Here is a 15,280-nt window from a genome sequence, read left to right on the forward strand (position 1 = left end):
ATGAAAGACTAAATGTCAAGAAAAGCCCTGCCATGTCATTTCTGTTACTAATTACTACATTACAGAGTAAATAGCATTTCTAGAATGGCAGTCAGAATGCAACTGCAGTGTAATGAATATTGAAACCATGAACATGACATGAATCGACTAAAATGAGCTATTGGCATTGGTATGTAAAAATAGCCCGCTTGTACATTTTTCAACATACGGCATCATTTTGATGGTGACACCCATCCAGAACCAATGAGGAAAAAGCTGTTCACTACGCCTCTTTCCTGCCCTTTCTACTGTTTATTTTCCACCGTTCATGTCCTTTGTTTTTAATTCCAGTGGGCCATTCAGTTTATCAAATTGAAAGGTAGAACAGATTTGATCAGAACTGATCTGTACCTCAACTCCATTTACCTGCCCTTGCTCCATATCACTATTTCACTCAAAAAATTGCTAACTTTTTCTTTTTTTATAGAAAACTGGTCTGCCTGTTGAGCACAAAAACGGCACAGAAAGAGGGACGGAGTTGCTTCTAGACAACATAATTAATAGATTAACTTGTTATTCATCTTGTATGTTGCTTATGGAATATTATTGAATGTATTTACCTGCATAACAACTGACTGCACTTGATAATTTTTGGCTGTGAAGCACTTTGAGTTGTCCAGAAGACATGAGGTGCTTTATAAATGCAAACTTCTATGCCAAAACGATTAAAACTTAATGGCAATTCTAACTAATTAATGAGAAGTATTCAAGGGCAGAATTTTCCCCAAGTTGGGCGGGTTCAGACCCAATCACCGCCCGCGATCAGGTCTGCCTCGCCATTTTACGCGGGCAGGCCAATTAAGGCGCACCCAGAGTATTTCTCGACTCCCAAGGATAGTGGGAGTGGGCGGGTGGCGACGCAGTTAAATGAAGCCCTGCAGCCTTTGCAAGGCTGCTCACAATAGCCGGCAGAAGGGCTCACCAGGGGGCTTCTGGTGAGCAGGCAAGTCCAGAGGGTAGGCAAGCGGAGCAGGCCAGGCTGGAGGGTAGGGCAGTGGGGCAGGCCAGGCCGGAAGGTAGGGCAGTGGGGCAGTGTGCCCCTTGGTTTTCGGATGAGTGCCTAGCTGCCCTCATGGAAGGGGTGGCAGCACAGCGGGTGGCAGCACGCCGGGAGGTCCTGCTTCCGAGGGATGGGAGGCAGAGGCCTCCCTACCTGACCAAATGTGCACAGCAGGAGGTGGCCGAGAATATGAGCTCCCATGGTGTGGTGCAACGCACATGGGTCCAGTGCCGCAAAAGATTCAACGACCTCCTGCGCTCGGGAAGGGTGAGTACCATGTCGGCTGAGGTCACTTAATGCAGCCGTCAGCCTTTCCCCCCAAACACCACCACCCCCCATAACCCCACCAACTCTGAGTGCAGTTACAGCATTGAATCCTTCACGGCATGTTTCCCTCGCTGGGTGGGCCAGCAGATATTGCCCATGCCTAGTTGATCCTGAGGGGGTTGTGCTGAGATGGGTTCTGCACCCACAGCATGTGTGACACTGACATCACGAGTACAGAATCGGTGGGGGGGGGGGGCGTCAGCCCTGGCTTCTTTGTGTGAGTGTACGGCAGTTGCGGGGTAACGAAGAACTAGAACCCTGCAATGTCCTACTCTGGTTGGGTTGGCAGGGACACAATGGGAATCAAGGTACAGGCTGGACTAATCAATGCTCTTCTCTCCTTGTCAGGAGAAGACTGCACATAATTCCATCGAGCAGATGCGGACTGGCGGCGGCCAAGCCCAGTTGGCCATCTTGACTCCTTTTGAACAGCAGGCCATGGATCTGGATAGCTGCCAGTGCCCAGGTCCACCGGTGGTGGTGAGGCTGGGGTGCCATGGGGAGATATGTTTGCCGAGCACTGAGGTCACCATGTGTGTCTCAGCAGCCATGGCACAGTCCGCTTGGAATTTCCTGGAAACTAGCACCGAAACAACGATGGTTGCACACAGCAGTGTCGTGGAAGTTGACCTTCAGTTCCTGTGGACTCCAGATTGACCCTAGACGGTTGGCAAACCTAGCTTCATCTGTTGAGAGGGGGGAGACTTTAGTTCTTGACTTGGGGGGTGTTGGGAGAACAGGAGTTGAGCATGGAGGGAGCTGGAAAGATATGTAATAGTACCCTGAAAGTAATGGGACTCTTATTAAGAATGTAATATATACCTCATTATTAATGTACTAAGATCTCAGTGCTCAGGTGATTGAAGTTTGCAACATGGGTTGACCATTGGTTCTGGAAGGATTATGATCAGGGGGGCAGGCATGCAAATTGACATTGTCTCCAATTTAACTAATCAAATATCCTTGTTCTTCCTTTCAGCATCACCGGAGCAGGGCTGGGAGAAGGAGGCAGAGGGGCCACCGCTCATACCTGAGGGCACAGAACGTATCGACTCACCAGCGTCACACCATCGTTGACAGGCAGGCACCAACGCAGAAACTAGCACCTCGGTGGGAATTAGATCTTCGACTAGTGTCCCGGGGCACAGCGGTGAAAGTATTTCACACTCGCTTGAGGTGCGGGCGGACACAAGGTGCCGGCAGTTGGAGGACTGCTGGGGACCAGGCACATGCTCGGTCGGTGGCTGATGATCTGCCTCTGGAGTCGTCCGTGAGGCAGCAAATGCTGGAAGTGCAGCAGGGTGTGCGGGAGGATCTGGTGGAGATACATGAGTCAATACGTGGCATGGTGCCCGTGCTGGAGGAGTCCGCACGGGTCATTACCGTTGCAATGAGCCTCGTGGCCACGCGCCATGCTTCCTCCATGGAGAGTGTGGCAACTCTCGTGGAGAGGCTCCTTCAGGAGAACAATCAGGGCCTCCTGGGGTTGCGCTCGGACCTGCAAGCCCTCACAGCGGCATTGACCTCAACTGGTCAGTGCCAGTGTGGGAGATGGTTTGGGCACCAAGTATCCCAGCTCTGTGCCGATCCATCTACGATGGGCAGGGAGGTTCGAAGCAACCTCATGTCAGCGCAGCAGTTGCCTGTCGTCTCTGTGGGCTCCTCTCAGGGCGCTTCAGATGAGGGCAGCAGCTTCTCTGCCCCTCTGCCAGTGACTGTAGCATCCGATGAGGCTGCGGCGACTGGGGAGATGCCAGCTGTGGAACTGGCCGCTCCCTCCCAGGCGGGATGGCTGCCAAGGTCATCGTGGCCAACAGGACAGCACAGTGAGCAGGCTGTCTCAGATGCCAGTGCCAGTGAGGGGACAGCACCAGACGTAGCACCTGTAAGCATAAATTTAAGGCACAATGGCCACACCACAGGTTTCTCACTGGTGCTTTTATGTTACCCTACTATTAGTTCATTAAGACTTGGTGTGATGTGCATCACCTTTTTTTTTTGGTTTCTGAAGTTCATTTTGTAATCTCATTAAATTTTGATATGTAAGCATGGCTTAGGGGGATTCCTTACTTCAAGGGCTCTAGTTAATGTTCCTATCCAGGCAGATTGAGCACTCAGGTATCGAGTATGGAGCCTGCAGCCCTGGCATGTGTTTGAGGTCCATCTGTGGTGGGCTAGCTGAAGGTTCTTTGGATTAAAGCCTCCCGGGGTGTCCCTGCCTCCCTGGCCCGGATCAGTGTCTACTCCCTCAGCATTCTCCTGTGCGTGCTCATCCTCAGACTCACTGCTGGACTCATCGTGTGCAGCCGGAGCAACTGCGTCTACATCTTCTTCGTCCACTGCATCACCCCTTTCCAGCACAAGATTGTGGAGAGCGCAGTATGCAACCACTATCAGTGATACACGATCTGGGGGGTGTTGGAGTTCATCCCCTGAACGGTCCTGGCATCAGAAGTGCATCTTGAGAAGACCGATGATTCTCTCCACCACAGCCCTTGTGGAGGCGTGGCTCCTATTGTGCCGCTGCTCAGCCTCTGTTCTTGGAAAGGGGTCATGAGCCACCTTTTGAGGGGATAGCCCTGTTCACCCAGCAGCCATCCATCCAGCTGGGCTGAAGCACTGAAGAGCCTCGGCACCTGGGAATGTCTGAGTATGTAAGTGTTGTGGAAGTTGCCTGGATACCTTGCACAGACTTGGAGAATCTGCATCTTGTGATCACACACTATTTGTATGTTCAAGGAGTGGAATTTCTTCCTGTTGACGAAAGCACCAGGCTCACCCGCTGGCGCCTTGATGGCCACACGTATGCAGTCGATTGCACCCTGGATGCGGTGAAAGCCAGCGATTGCTGAGAAGCCTCTGGCTCGCTCTTTCTGGCTGGCCTCATCCCAGTGGTAGTGAATGAAAGTCAATGTACACCTGAACAGAGCATCTGTCATCTGCTTGATGCAAGTGTGGACAGCTGACTGGGAGACTCCACAAAGATCACCCACCGATCCCTGGAAAGAGCCGGAGGCATAGAAGTTGAGGGCAGCTGTGACCTTCAGCGCCACAGGCATACCCCATAGCCCACCCACACAGTTGGCGCAGATCTCAGGGCCTATCATCTGAGAAATGGAGGTGACTGTCGCCCTTGAGAGAGGTAGCTGCTTTGTCGCCTGTATACCCTGGCAGCAGGATAGTGGCGTTTTCTGCGGACCCTTCTACCTTGGACATCCTGTTGGCACTTCGCCCCTCCTCCCAAGGTGACTCCCCTGGAGGCTGAAAGTGGACTCCTGGCGTCCTCCCCCTTCTGGCCCTCCCTTCCTCCTCAGAAGAGGTGCCTCCAGTGGATAGCACAACTCCCATTCCCAGGCTAAGGGAAGGCTTTCTGAAACTTGCAGGCCCCAAAAATGATCTTTACTCTAGAGTCCTGGCCTGAAGGTTGTTACTCCTGTCCAAGCAGCTGGTATGAGTTTTGAAGTATTCCTGCTCACGCAGGCAAGTAGCAGTAACTTTCACAATTAAATATCTAACAGATACGACTCGTGACCCCACTCACCCCTCTTATCCCGCCCGTGGGTGAGGTTTATACAAATGCCTCCTACCCGCCTGCCCATTGCACCTGTGCGACGTTCTGAAGATCGCATGGGCCCCGAAAAATTGCAGACAATTGCTGCCTCGAGGGCCTTAAGTACCTGATTAATTAGGCTCGCATCCAAGAACATCGCGCGCCTGCCCACCTAAATATTGCGATGGTGTGCAGTGATGTCGGGACGCTCGCCTGATGTCACCACGCGTCATTTTACGCGTCGGCATGCGGGGGTGGACACTTCTCTTGGAATAATGTTTGATAATTTTTTATTCTTAACAATCTCCAGCAGTTTAAATACGGTAAATTTTTAAACATTCTTTTCTGGATGTGCCATGGAAAGCAAATTTTCTCAGTCATAAAGATGTTCATATTTTTAACCTTTCATTAGAAAGCTAAGGCAACATACTATGGTGACTACTTTTTCTAAAATTGGAATAATTAGACAACCACTTGTTTGCAAGATGCCTTTCTTGTAAATTGTACTTACTAATGTGCATTTCTTCCTAAACTTAGGCAATTCAAGCATTTATAAATACACCACACTAATTCAAAGCCAAACTTTACTTGAAGATTCTATTAGTAAAATATAGATCATAGACAAATTGTATTTTAAGTAAATTGGCAACCAATCTTCTCTATCACAAAATGATTTAATACACAATACAAACTAGAGAGCTATCACAAAAAGTGCATAGAGATTACTTTGCCAGACTATGAGTTAAGATCCAAGTATACATCAAAAGTTCAGCTTTGTCATGGGGCAGTACGAGTATGCAACTGTATGAAAATCATCAATGGAAGATGACCAAAAAAAACAAAGAGAAAATAAACTTTGAGGGTAAACTAGCAAGTAATATAAAAACAGACAGTAAGCGCTTCTTTAAATATATAAAAAGGAAGAGAGAGGCCAAAATAAACATAGGCCCCTTAGAGAATGAGGCGGGGGAAATAATAATGGGGAACCAGGAAATAGCAAAGGAGTTGAATAAAATACTTTGCATCGGTCTTCATGGTAGAATACACTAATTGCATTCCAAAAATACTAAATAATCAAAGGGCAAATGTGGAGGGGGTTGGGGGGTGGTGGGAGGAAATAAGTATCAATAGAGAAAAAGTACCAGGGAAACTAATGGGGGTAAAGGCCAATAAGTCCACTGGACCTGATGGGTTGCCTCCTAGGATATTAAAGGAAGTAACTACAGAGATTGTGGATGCACTGGTAGTAATCTTCCAAGAATCCTTAGGTTCTGGAAAAGTCCCAGAGGATTGGAAAACTGCCAATGTAACACCCTTATTCAAAAAGGGAGGGAGACAAAAAACAGGTAACTATAGTTAGCTTAACATCTGTCACTGGGAAAATGTTAGAGTCTATTATAAAGGATGTAATAGCAGAGCATTCAGAAATACCTAATCTAATCAAGCAGAGTCAGCATGACTTCATGAAGGGGAAATCATGCCTGACAAATTTATTAGAATTCTTTGAGGAGGTCACAAGCAGAATAGATAAAGGGGAACCAGTAGATGTAATATATTTGGATTTCCAAAAGGTGTTCGATAAGGTACCACACGTAAGGCTACTTAAGTTAAGAGCCCATGGTGTTGCAGGTAATATATTAGCATGGATAGAGTATTGGCTAACTAATAGAAGACAGAGAGTTGGGATAAGGGGGGCATTTTCAGGATGGCAACCTGTAGCTAGTGGAGTGCCACAGGGATCAGTGCTGGGGCCTCAATTATTTACAATATATATTAATGACTTGGATCATGGAACTGTATATACTATCGCCAACACAAAATAAAAACAGAATTACCTGGAAAAACTCAGCAAGTCTGGCAGCATCGGCGGAGAAGAAATCAGTCAACGTTTCGAGCCCTCATGGCCCTTCAGCAGAACTGAAGCATAGTTTCAACAAGGGAGAAATATAAATTGGTTTAAGGTGGGTGGGGGGGAAGAGACACATTGAGGGTGTGGTGTGAGCAGTAATCAAAAGATGTCAGAGACAAAAGGGTCAAAGAGGTGTTGAAGGTGGTGGTCTTTGTCTGAGAAAAGTGCTAATTAAGAATGCAAGACAGGATATTCAAAGTACAGCTCTAGTGGGGGTGGGGTGGAAAGACTAAAGGTTTTAGTTTTAGATTTAAAAATAATGGAAATAGGTGGGGAAAGAAGAATCTATATAAATTATTGAAAAAAAAGGCGGGTGGGGGGGGGGAAAGAAACGGGGTGGGGATGGGGGGAGGGGGAGTTTAAGATCTAAAGTTGTTGAATTCAATATTCAGCCCAGAAGGCTGTAAAGTGCCTAGTCGGAAGATGAGGTGCTGTTCCTCCAGTTTGCGTTGGGCTTCACTGGAACAATGCAGCAAGCCAAGGACAGACATGTGGGCAAGAGAACAGGGTGGAGTGTTAAAATGGCAAGCGACAGGGAGGTTTGGGTCTTTCTTGCGGACAGACCGCAGGTGTTCCGCAGGTGTTGCATTTCCCCTAACTTAGTCTACTGCATTCGTTGCTCCCAATGCGGTCTCCTCTACATTGGAGAGACCAAACGCAAACTGGGCGACCGTTTTGCGGAACACCTGCGGTCTGTCCGCAAGAAAGACCCAAACCTCCCTGTCGCTTGCCATTTTAACACTCCACCCTGTTCTCTTGCCCACATGTCTGTCCTTGGCTTGCTGCATTGTTCCAGTGAAGCCCAACGCAAACTGGAGGAACAGCACCTCATCTTCCGACTAGGCACTTTACAGCCTTCTGGGCTGAATATTGAATTCAACAACTTTAGATCTTAAACTCCCCCTCCCCCCATCCCCACCCCGTTTCTTTCCCCCCCCCCACCCGCCTTTTTTTTCAATAATTTATATAGATTCTTCTTTCCCCACCTATTTCCATTATTTTTAAATCTAAAACTAAAACCTTTAGTCTTTCCACCCCACCCCCACTAGAGCTGTACTTTGAATATCCTGTCTTGCATTCTTAATTAGCACTTTTCTCAGACAAAGACCACCACCTTCAACACCTCTTTGACCCTTTTGTCTCTGACATCTTTTGATTACTGCTCACACCACACCCTCAATGTGTCTCTTCCCCCCCACCCACCTTAAACCAATTTATATTTCTCCCTTGTTGAAACTATGCTTCAGTTCTGCTGAAGGGCCATGAGGGCTCGAAACGTTGACTGATTTCTTCTCCGCCGATGCTGCCAGACTTGCTGAGTTTTTCCAGGTAATTCTGTTTTTATTTTGTTTTGGATTTCCAGCATCCGCAGTAGCTTTTAGCTTTTTGTTTTTATATACTATCGCCAAATTTGCAGATGATACAAGGCAAGTGATGAGGATGACACAAAGTCTACAAAGGGATATAGACAGGTTAAGTGAGTGGGCAAAACTTGGCAGAAGGAATATAATATGGGAAAATGTGAGGTTATGCACTTTGGCAGGAAGAATAGAGGAGCTGAATATTATTTAAATGGAGAAAGACTGCAGAAAGCTGCAGCACAGAGGGATTTGGGGGTCCTTGTGCATGAATCATAAAAGGCTAGCATACAAGTTCAACAGGTAATAGGGAATAGAAACAAAACTCATATCAACCCCAACCACACCTCATCAGCCAAATATTCTACCTCTCATATGTTGGAAGGTGACTAGCAAAGACAAGCTAGTTACATGCTGATGGGTTATGTGGTTTTCACAGTGATTTATTTCCCTGACCAAGGCCAGTAATAAAAGATCAAATTTGTCATTCATCTCATTGTGCTTTGTGGGATTCTATGTGTGCCAAGTTGATGCCACTTTCATCTCACAGCAACAATAACTCTACCCCAAAGTAATTCATTGTACATGAAATATTTTGGAAGCCTAAGAGAGGTGATAATGCATTATACTAATGCATTATCACATACAAATGCAAGTTTGCTGTTTCCTCTCTAAAACTGTATGTACATGAATTTCATAAATACGACAGACCCATAATGGAGTATATATTACTGTTTTGCCAAGAGCTCAAGTAACTCACCAAATGGTGACATATTCTAATTAGTTATGTTTGAAATCCAAGGTTGCATGTGCTTGTGCTCTTTTAGCTATAGTGTTATCTCTTTAGCCCTCCACAATCATACCAACATGTTGGATGGAAGGGGAGGATCATGAAATGTGCAAGTATCTACACAGGCATATTATGTTGGATATGCCAGGAGGCAGTATATGGGGAGGAGTAGAAACAAGTCTTCCCTTCCCTGCCCCACTCCGGCCCCAAAAAATTCTAGGTAATAAGGGAAAGGAAGAGTGGATGATCAGATTTAAATGGGGATTTTAGATCATGGTTTCACAATTTAAAAACTATATTTTCTTCTTATACCATCTTGCCACTACCATTTTAATGACAATTCACATTCCAAAATGAATGGAAATATGTTAGCTTAAATAATAAATCCAAATGGAATGGCCTCACTCCATATAAAAAACTGTATACAATCAAAACCTTGATCCTTAAGTACAAAACAAAACTGAGCCATTGAAAAGATAAAAATGCACTAATATATATATATAAGGAAGCTGAATTTGATATACGAACATACAAAATAGGAGCATAAGCTTGGAAGCCTGATCCGCCATTCAATAAGGTCATGGCTGATCGGTTGGTGTTTTGAATATTTATTTCGTATTTAAAAATTACAAGAAATCGCTAGGTAATTGGGACTCCCACGGATAACTGCAAATAGTGAAGGTGTCTGTTAAAAACTGTGAAAGCTATCACAATTATACGATGAATATATGAATTACTGGTATTGGGTCAAGTTTGGAGATTTCCTGTGACACTGCTCACAAGCTCAGATAATGCACTGTTCTCAATGAAAGGAACATTAAGTAGAATGGAACTGGAGATAGGTAGGTAAAGGCTAAAACAGGCATATGTCACTGGTTCACTTCTCTTCCCTATTGGGCACTGGTGGAACCCATTGGATTTTAAGCCATGGGCCCTCCAATTAGCAGATTTATTGTATTCAATTACACCAATTGCCACAGATGAATCTGAACTCAACATAGGGGTGTTAGACCGTCATAACCAAAACACTGCCAAACCTGCTGCAGTGCCTTTGGTGGGTCTTCAACTTGATTTACTAGATGGTTAGCTGCAAATATATGTTCAGTACAGTGCTTGACTTTAAAACAAATCCTGGAAGACATCTAATCATTAAAGGCCAATTGGAATTTCTTTTCTTCCCTATACTTTTCTTGGTTCTGTCCTGGAACTGTTGGAGTATGGTTCTCTGGCCCAGCTTTTGCTTTGACATTACTGATCTTTGTTCCTTGACTCACTCTTCTCCCTCCATCAGATCAGATACCTACATCTTTGTTTAATCATAGCAATTATGCTCTACTGTCTCTTGTAAAATTTGTGTCCGTCACACCTGGTGTTTTGATCAGTCTGAAGCAACCTGAGTCAACTTTAATTATTGCTCCAAACCTCTGAAATCAACCACTATAGCTGTTGAATGCATTCAACTTCTGAAAACTTCATCAAAAAGAAGCATCAACTGCTTTCTTATTGCCCCTCCAGCAGCCTCTCTCCCTGGTTCCTTGCCAGAGTTGTCTCTCTTAACTTTTGGCTCTTTGTTTACATCCTTCCTTCTTTCCAATTACACGGCTGCTGTTCCACTGATACAATTAGCCCCTCCAACTCAAAACTTATTGTTTTTGATTTGAAAAAAACTTTTGCTCCATCATTTTGGATATGGCAGTGAAATGATTATATTGTTGGACTACTAACCCTGTGGTCTAGACGAATAATCTAGAGAATGCAAGTTCAAATCCCACCATGGCAATTTAAGAAGCTGAATTTGGATTTTAAAGCACTAGGAGCCCCAAAATTTCATCAGTTATGTATAATTTCTTGAATGGTTCTTTCTCCCAAGTTGTCCACCTTTCTTTCCTTCTCTTTTGAAAGTCGTTCATGTTCATTACATCCCTATAAAGGTGATCTCTCATACTTTCTAGCTATCCACATATTGGTAACTTTTAATGTTACAGATTACAGCCGATCTGGACTCTCAAATTAAAAATTTCTAGCCGAATACACATCATCATTTATCAGTGCTCGTCATTCACTGGTTACCTTGCCACCCATGTTACACTGCTCATCACTACCTTTGCTTCTTAGCAATAATATGCTCCATTCATCATCCAACCCTATCAAGGCTTTTAGTGGCATACATCCACTTCTTTCACAATGCAGGCATTTACTACGCACAACCTTCAGCCTCTTGGTGGAATAGCTGAATCACAGCATCTTGATCTCAATGTCCTTGAAAAAGAGGTAAAATTCTTTCTTCCATTCTTGAGGCCAACTTTTTTCCACCTTCTTGGAGGTCAAACAACATTTTACTTTCACTGGCTCCATTCCCACCCCTTCTTGTTCTTGGCCTACGTCATTTGATGTGGAAATACAACTTCCAAATCTCTCCTCTTGCTCAAGTTACATCTATCTTTTTTACAAACATTTATTTTACTTAAACAACTGATCGTAGAGCTGAAAAGTATCAAGGTCTTGAATACTACTCTACTGCCATATCTGACGAGGTTCTTCCAGCACCCCTTTCACACTACTAATTACAAGAAAAGATGATAGGTTGCACTTTCCTTTGCAACCAATTTTTAACTATTTCATAAATTCTACTCTAGTGTTTCTATCTTGTTCCTTCTAAACTCCAAATAGTCAAGTCATATTACATGCTCTGCCTCACACCTACATCCCAGTGTTGAAATTGAGACTCATCCCTTCTAACTCATCACCCACCCAAGACCTCAAATCTATGCAACTCTTCAGCTTTCTCAGTCTCTCCTCCCTGTTGCACTCATAACATTTCAAAACTCAACATTGCATCAGCTAATCACTACTTGCTGATTTACCTCCTCCCCTTTTATTCCTTTAACCTAAATGGCTTACTGCACTTGCCTCAGATTCTCAACCTAAAATACAACTTCACTTTCCACAGCATTCTAAACTGCACCCAAACCTGGAATTTTTCCAACCTGCAGCAGACACTGTTTTGTGTGTTGTGCAGCAATCTATGATTCTGCTAAATACATTTATTTATTTCCATCAACTTAGTGCCACTCAGCAGAACTTGCAAAATGATGCATTTCGATATTTTTTGAAGCACTGCATGAGTCACTGTACTCTAATATATCCCATTAATCCTGTTTGGACAGCTGTGTCTGTGCATTTGTTAGCAGAATTTTAAATTGATCAATCGCTTCTTTTTTTTCTTCTCTTCTATTCTTTTTATAAATCCCTATAGTAAACGATTCAGGAATCTCATTCTTTTACTGAAAGAGTTGGCAGATTTTTGCCAAGGTTCTCGCTTCTTTGTCACAGCATGTGCTGTAATACAGCCACTTCACATGCAAATTACATTTAATAAACATTCAGCCGTGTTAGGTTAGCTGTTGGACAATAACAGTTCGGTCTAAAGGAGATTGTTAATGTCAAGTTTTGGTCACAAGGAAAAATTATCATGAAACTCCTCATGGGAACTTTGACAAAAAGATCTCATCATTGAAACATGATGTCCAAACAAAAGAATTTTCTGAAACTATATTGGTGTTCGTTCACTGTTGTGGATAAAAATCTTGGAACTCCGCTCTTAACAGCACTGTGAATGCACCTACACCAGATGCACTGCAACAGTTCAAGAAAGCAGCTCAGCAACACCTTCTCAAGGGCAATTAGTATGGGTAACGTCAACATCCCATAAAAGAATAAAAAACAAAACAGCAAAAATTAGTCTTGTACAGGTCCTTAAACCAATGAGCTACCAGATCCTCCACAACATGACTGTGAAACAAACCTGGAGTTTAAATGAAAGCAATTATAGGGATGCTGCATGGAGGCTATAAACTATTTGGTTGTTATATAAACAGGGAATTTTAAATTTTTTTATTCATTCAGGGGATGTGGGCTTCGCTGGCTGGGCCATCATTTATTGCCCATCTTGAGCTGCCCTTGAGAAGGTGGTGGTGAGCTTCCTTCTTGGACCGCTGCAGTCCATGTCATGTAGGTACACCCACAGTGCTATTAGGAAGAGTTCCAGGATTTTGACCCAGTGACAGTGAAGGAACGGCAATATATTTCCAAGTCAGGATGGTGAGGGACTTTGAGGAGAACTTCCAGGTGGTAGTGTTCCCATCTATCTGCTGCCCTTGTCCTTCTAGATAGCAGTGGTCGTGGGTTTGGAAGGTGCAGTCTAAGGAGCCTTGGTGAATTCCTGCAGTGCATCTTGTAAATGGTACATACTGCTGCTACAGTGCGTCGATGCTGGAGGCAGTGAATGTGGATGTGGTGCGAATCAACCAGGCTGCTTTGTCCTGGACGGTGTCAAGCTTGCGGGAGCTGCACTCATCCAGGCCCGTGGGGGAGTATTCCATCACACTCCTGATTTATGCTTTGTAGATGGCGGACAGGCTTTGGGGAGTCAGGAGGTGAGTTAGTCATCACAGGATTCCTATTCTCTGACCCGCTCTTGTAGGCACAGTATTTATGTGGCTAGTCCAGTTGATTTTCTGGTCAATGGTAACCCCCAGGATGTTAATAGTGGGGGATTCAGCAATGGTAATGTCATTGAATGTCAAGGGGCGATGGTTAGATTCTCTCTCGTTGGAGATGGTCATTGCCTGGCACTTCTGTGGCATGAATGTTACTTGCCACTTGTTAGTCCAAGCCTGGATATTGCCCAGCTCTTGCTGCATTGGGGCATGGACTGCTTCAGTATTTGAGGAGTCGCAAATGATGCTGAACATTGTGCAATCATCAGAGAACACCCACACTTCTGACTTTATGATGGAAGGAACGTCATTGATGAAGCAGCTGAAGATGGTTGGGCCAAGAACACTACCCTGAGGAACTCCTGCAGTGATGTCCTGAGGCTGAGATGACTGACCTCCAACAACCACAACCATCTTCCTTTGTGCTAGGTATGACTCCAACCAGCAGAGAGTTTTCACCCTGATTCCCATTGACTCTAGATTTGCTAGGGCTCCTTGATGCCACCCTCGGTCAAATGCTGCCTTAATGTCAAGGGCAGTCACTCTCCCCTCACCTCGGGAGTTCAGCTCTTTTGTCCATATTTGAACCAACGCTGTAACAAGGTCAGGATACGAGTGGACCTGGCAGAACACAAACTGGGCGTCAGTGAGCAAGTTATTGTTAAGCAAGTGCCGCTTGACACCACTGTTGATGACACCTTCCATTACTGATAATCGAGAGTAAACTCCTGGAGCGGTAATTGGCCAGGTTGGATTTGTCCTGCATTTTGTGTTCAGGACACAGATGGGCAACTTTCCACATAGCCGGGTAGATACCAGTGTTGTAGTTGTACTTGAACAGCTTGGCTAGGAGGCGCGGCAAGTTCTAGAGCATAAGTCTTCAGTACTATTGCCGGACTATTGTCAGGCCCATAGCCTTTGCACTATCCAGGGCCTTCAGCCATTTCTTTATATCACGTGGAATGAATCGAATTGGCAGAAGACTGACATTCATTATGCTGGGGACTACCGGAGGAGGCTAAGATGGATCATCCACTTGGCACTTCTGGCTGAAGATTGTAACAAATGTTTTAGCCTTACCTTTTAAATTGGTGTGCTGGGGTCTTCCATCATTGAGGATGGGGATATTTGTGGAGCCTCCTCCTCCAGTGAGTTGTTGCATTGTCCACTACCATTCACAACTCGATGTGGCAGGACTGCAGAGCTTAGATCTGATCCGTTGGTTGTGGGATTGCTTAGCCCTGTCTATCACTTGCTGCTTATGCTGTTTGGCACACAAGTAGTCCTGTGTTATAGCTTCACCAGGTTGACACCTCATTTTTAGGTTTGCCTGGTGCTGCTCCTGGCATGCTCTCTTGCTCTCTTCACTGAACCAGGTTTGATACCGGCTTGATGGTAATGGTAGAGTGGGGGATATGCCGGGCCACGAGGTTACAGATTGTGTTCGAGTATAATTCTGCTGCTGCTGATGGCCCAGAGCGCTTCGTGGATGCTCAGTCTTGAGTTGCTAGATCTGTTTGAAATCTATCCCATTTGGGACAGTGGTAGTGCCACACAACACAATGGGATGGGACTTCGTCTCCACAATGACTATGCTGTGGTCACTCCTATCGATACTGTCATGGACAGATACATCTGCGGCAGGCAGGTTGGTGAGGATGAGGTCAAGTATGCTTGGTTCCTTCACCACCTGCCGCAGCTATGTCCTTTAGAACTCAGTCAGCTCGGTCAGCAGTGGTGCTACCAAACCACTCTTGGTGATGGACATTGAAATCCCCCAACCAGAGTGCATTCTGTGCCCTTGCCAC

General features: G+C 45.2%; 1 protein-coding gene across 2 annotated transcripts in view; it reads right to left on the reverse strand.

Moving 5' to 3' along the window:
* Positions 1 to 15,280, reverse strand: part of lmbr1 (limb development membrane protein 1) — a 251,981-nt gene that overhangs the window by 34,336 nt on the left and 202,365 nt on the right. Inside the window, exon 16 of one of the 2 annotated variants that reach the window (XM_078537213.1) lies at positions 3,373 to 5,717. The exons of the other annotated variant lie outside the window; for it this stretch is intronic. Coding sequence (XP_078393339.1) covers positions 5,677 to 5,717 — 41 coding nt within the window. The 3' untranslated portion in view covers positions 3,373 to 5,676. Of the gene's footprint in view, positions 1 to 3,372; positions 5,718 to 15,280 lie in introns of those variants that run through there. 2 annotated transcript variants of the gene reach the window in all.

This window comes from Cetorhinus maximus, chromosome 3 (genome assembly GCF_964194155.1).
Source record: "Cetorhinus maximus chromosome 3, sCetMax3.hap1.1, whole genome shotgun sequence".
Classification (NCBI taxonomy): Eukaryota; Metazoa; Chordata; class Chondrichthyes; order Lamniformes; family Cetorhinidae; genus Cetorhinus; species Cetorhinus maximus.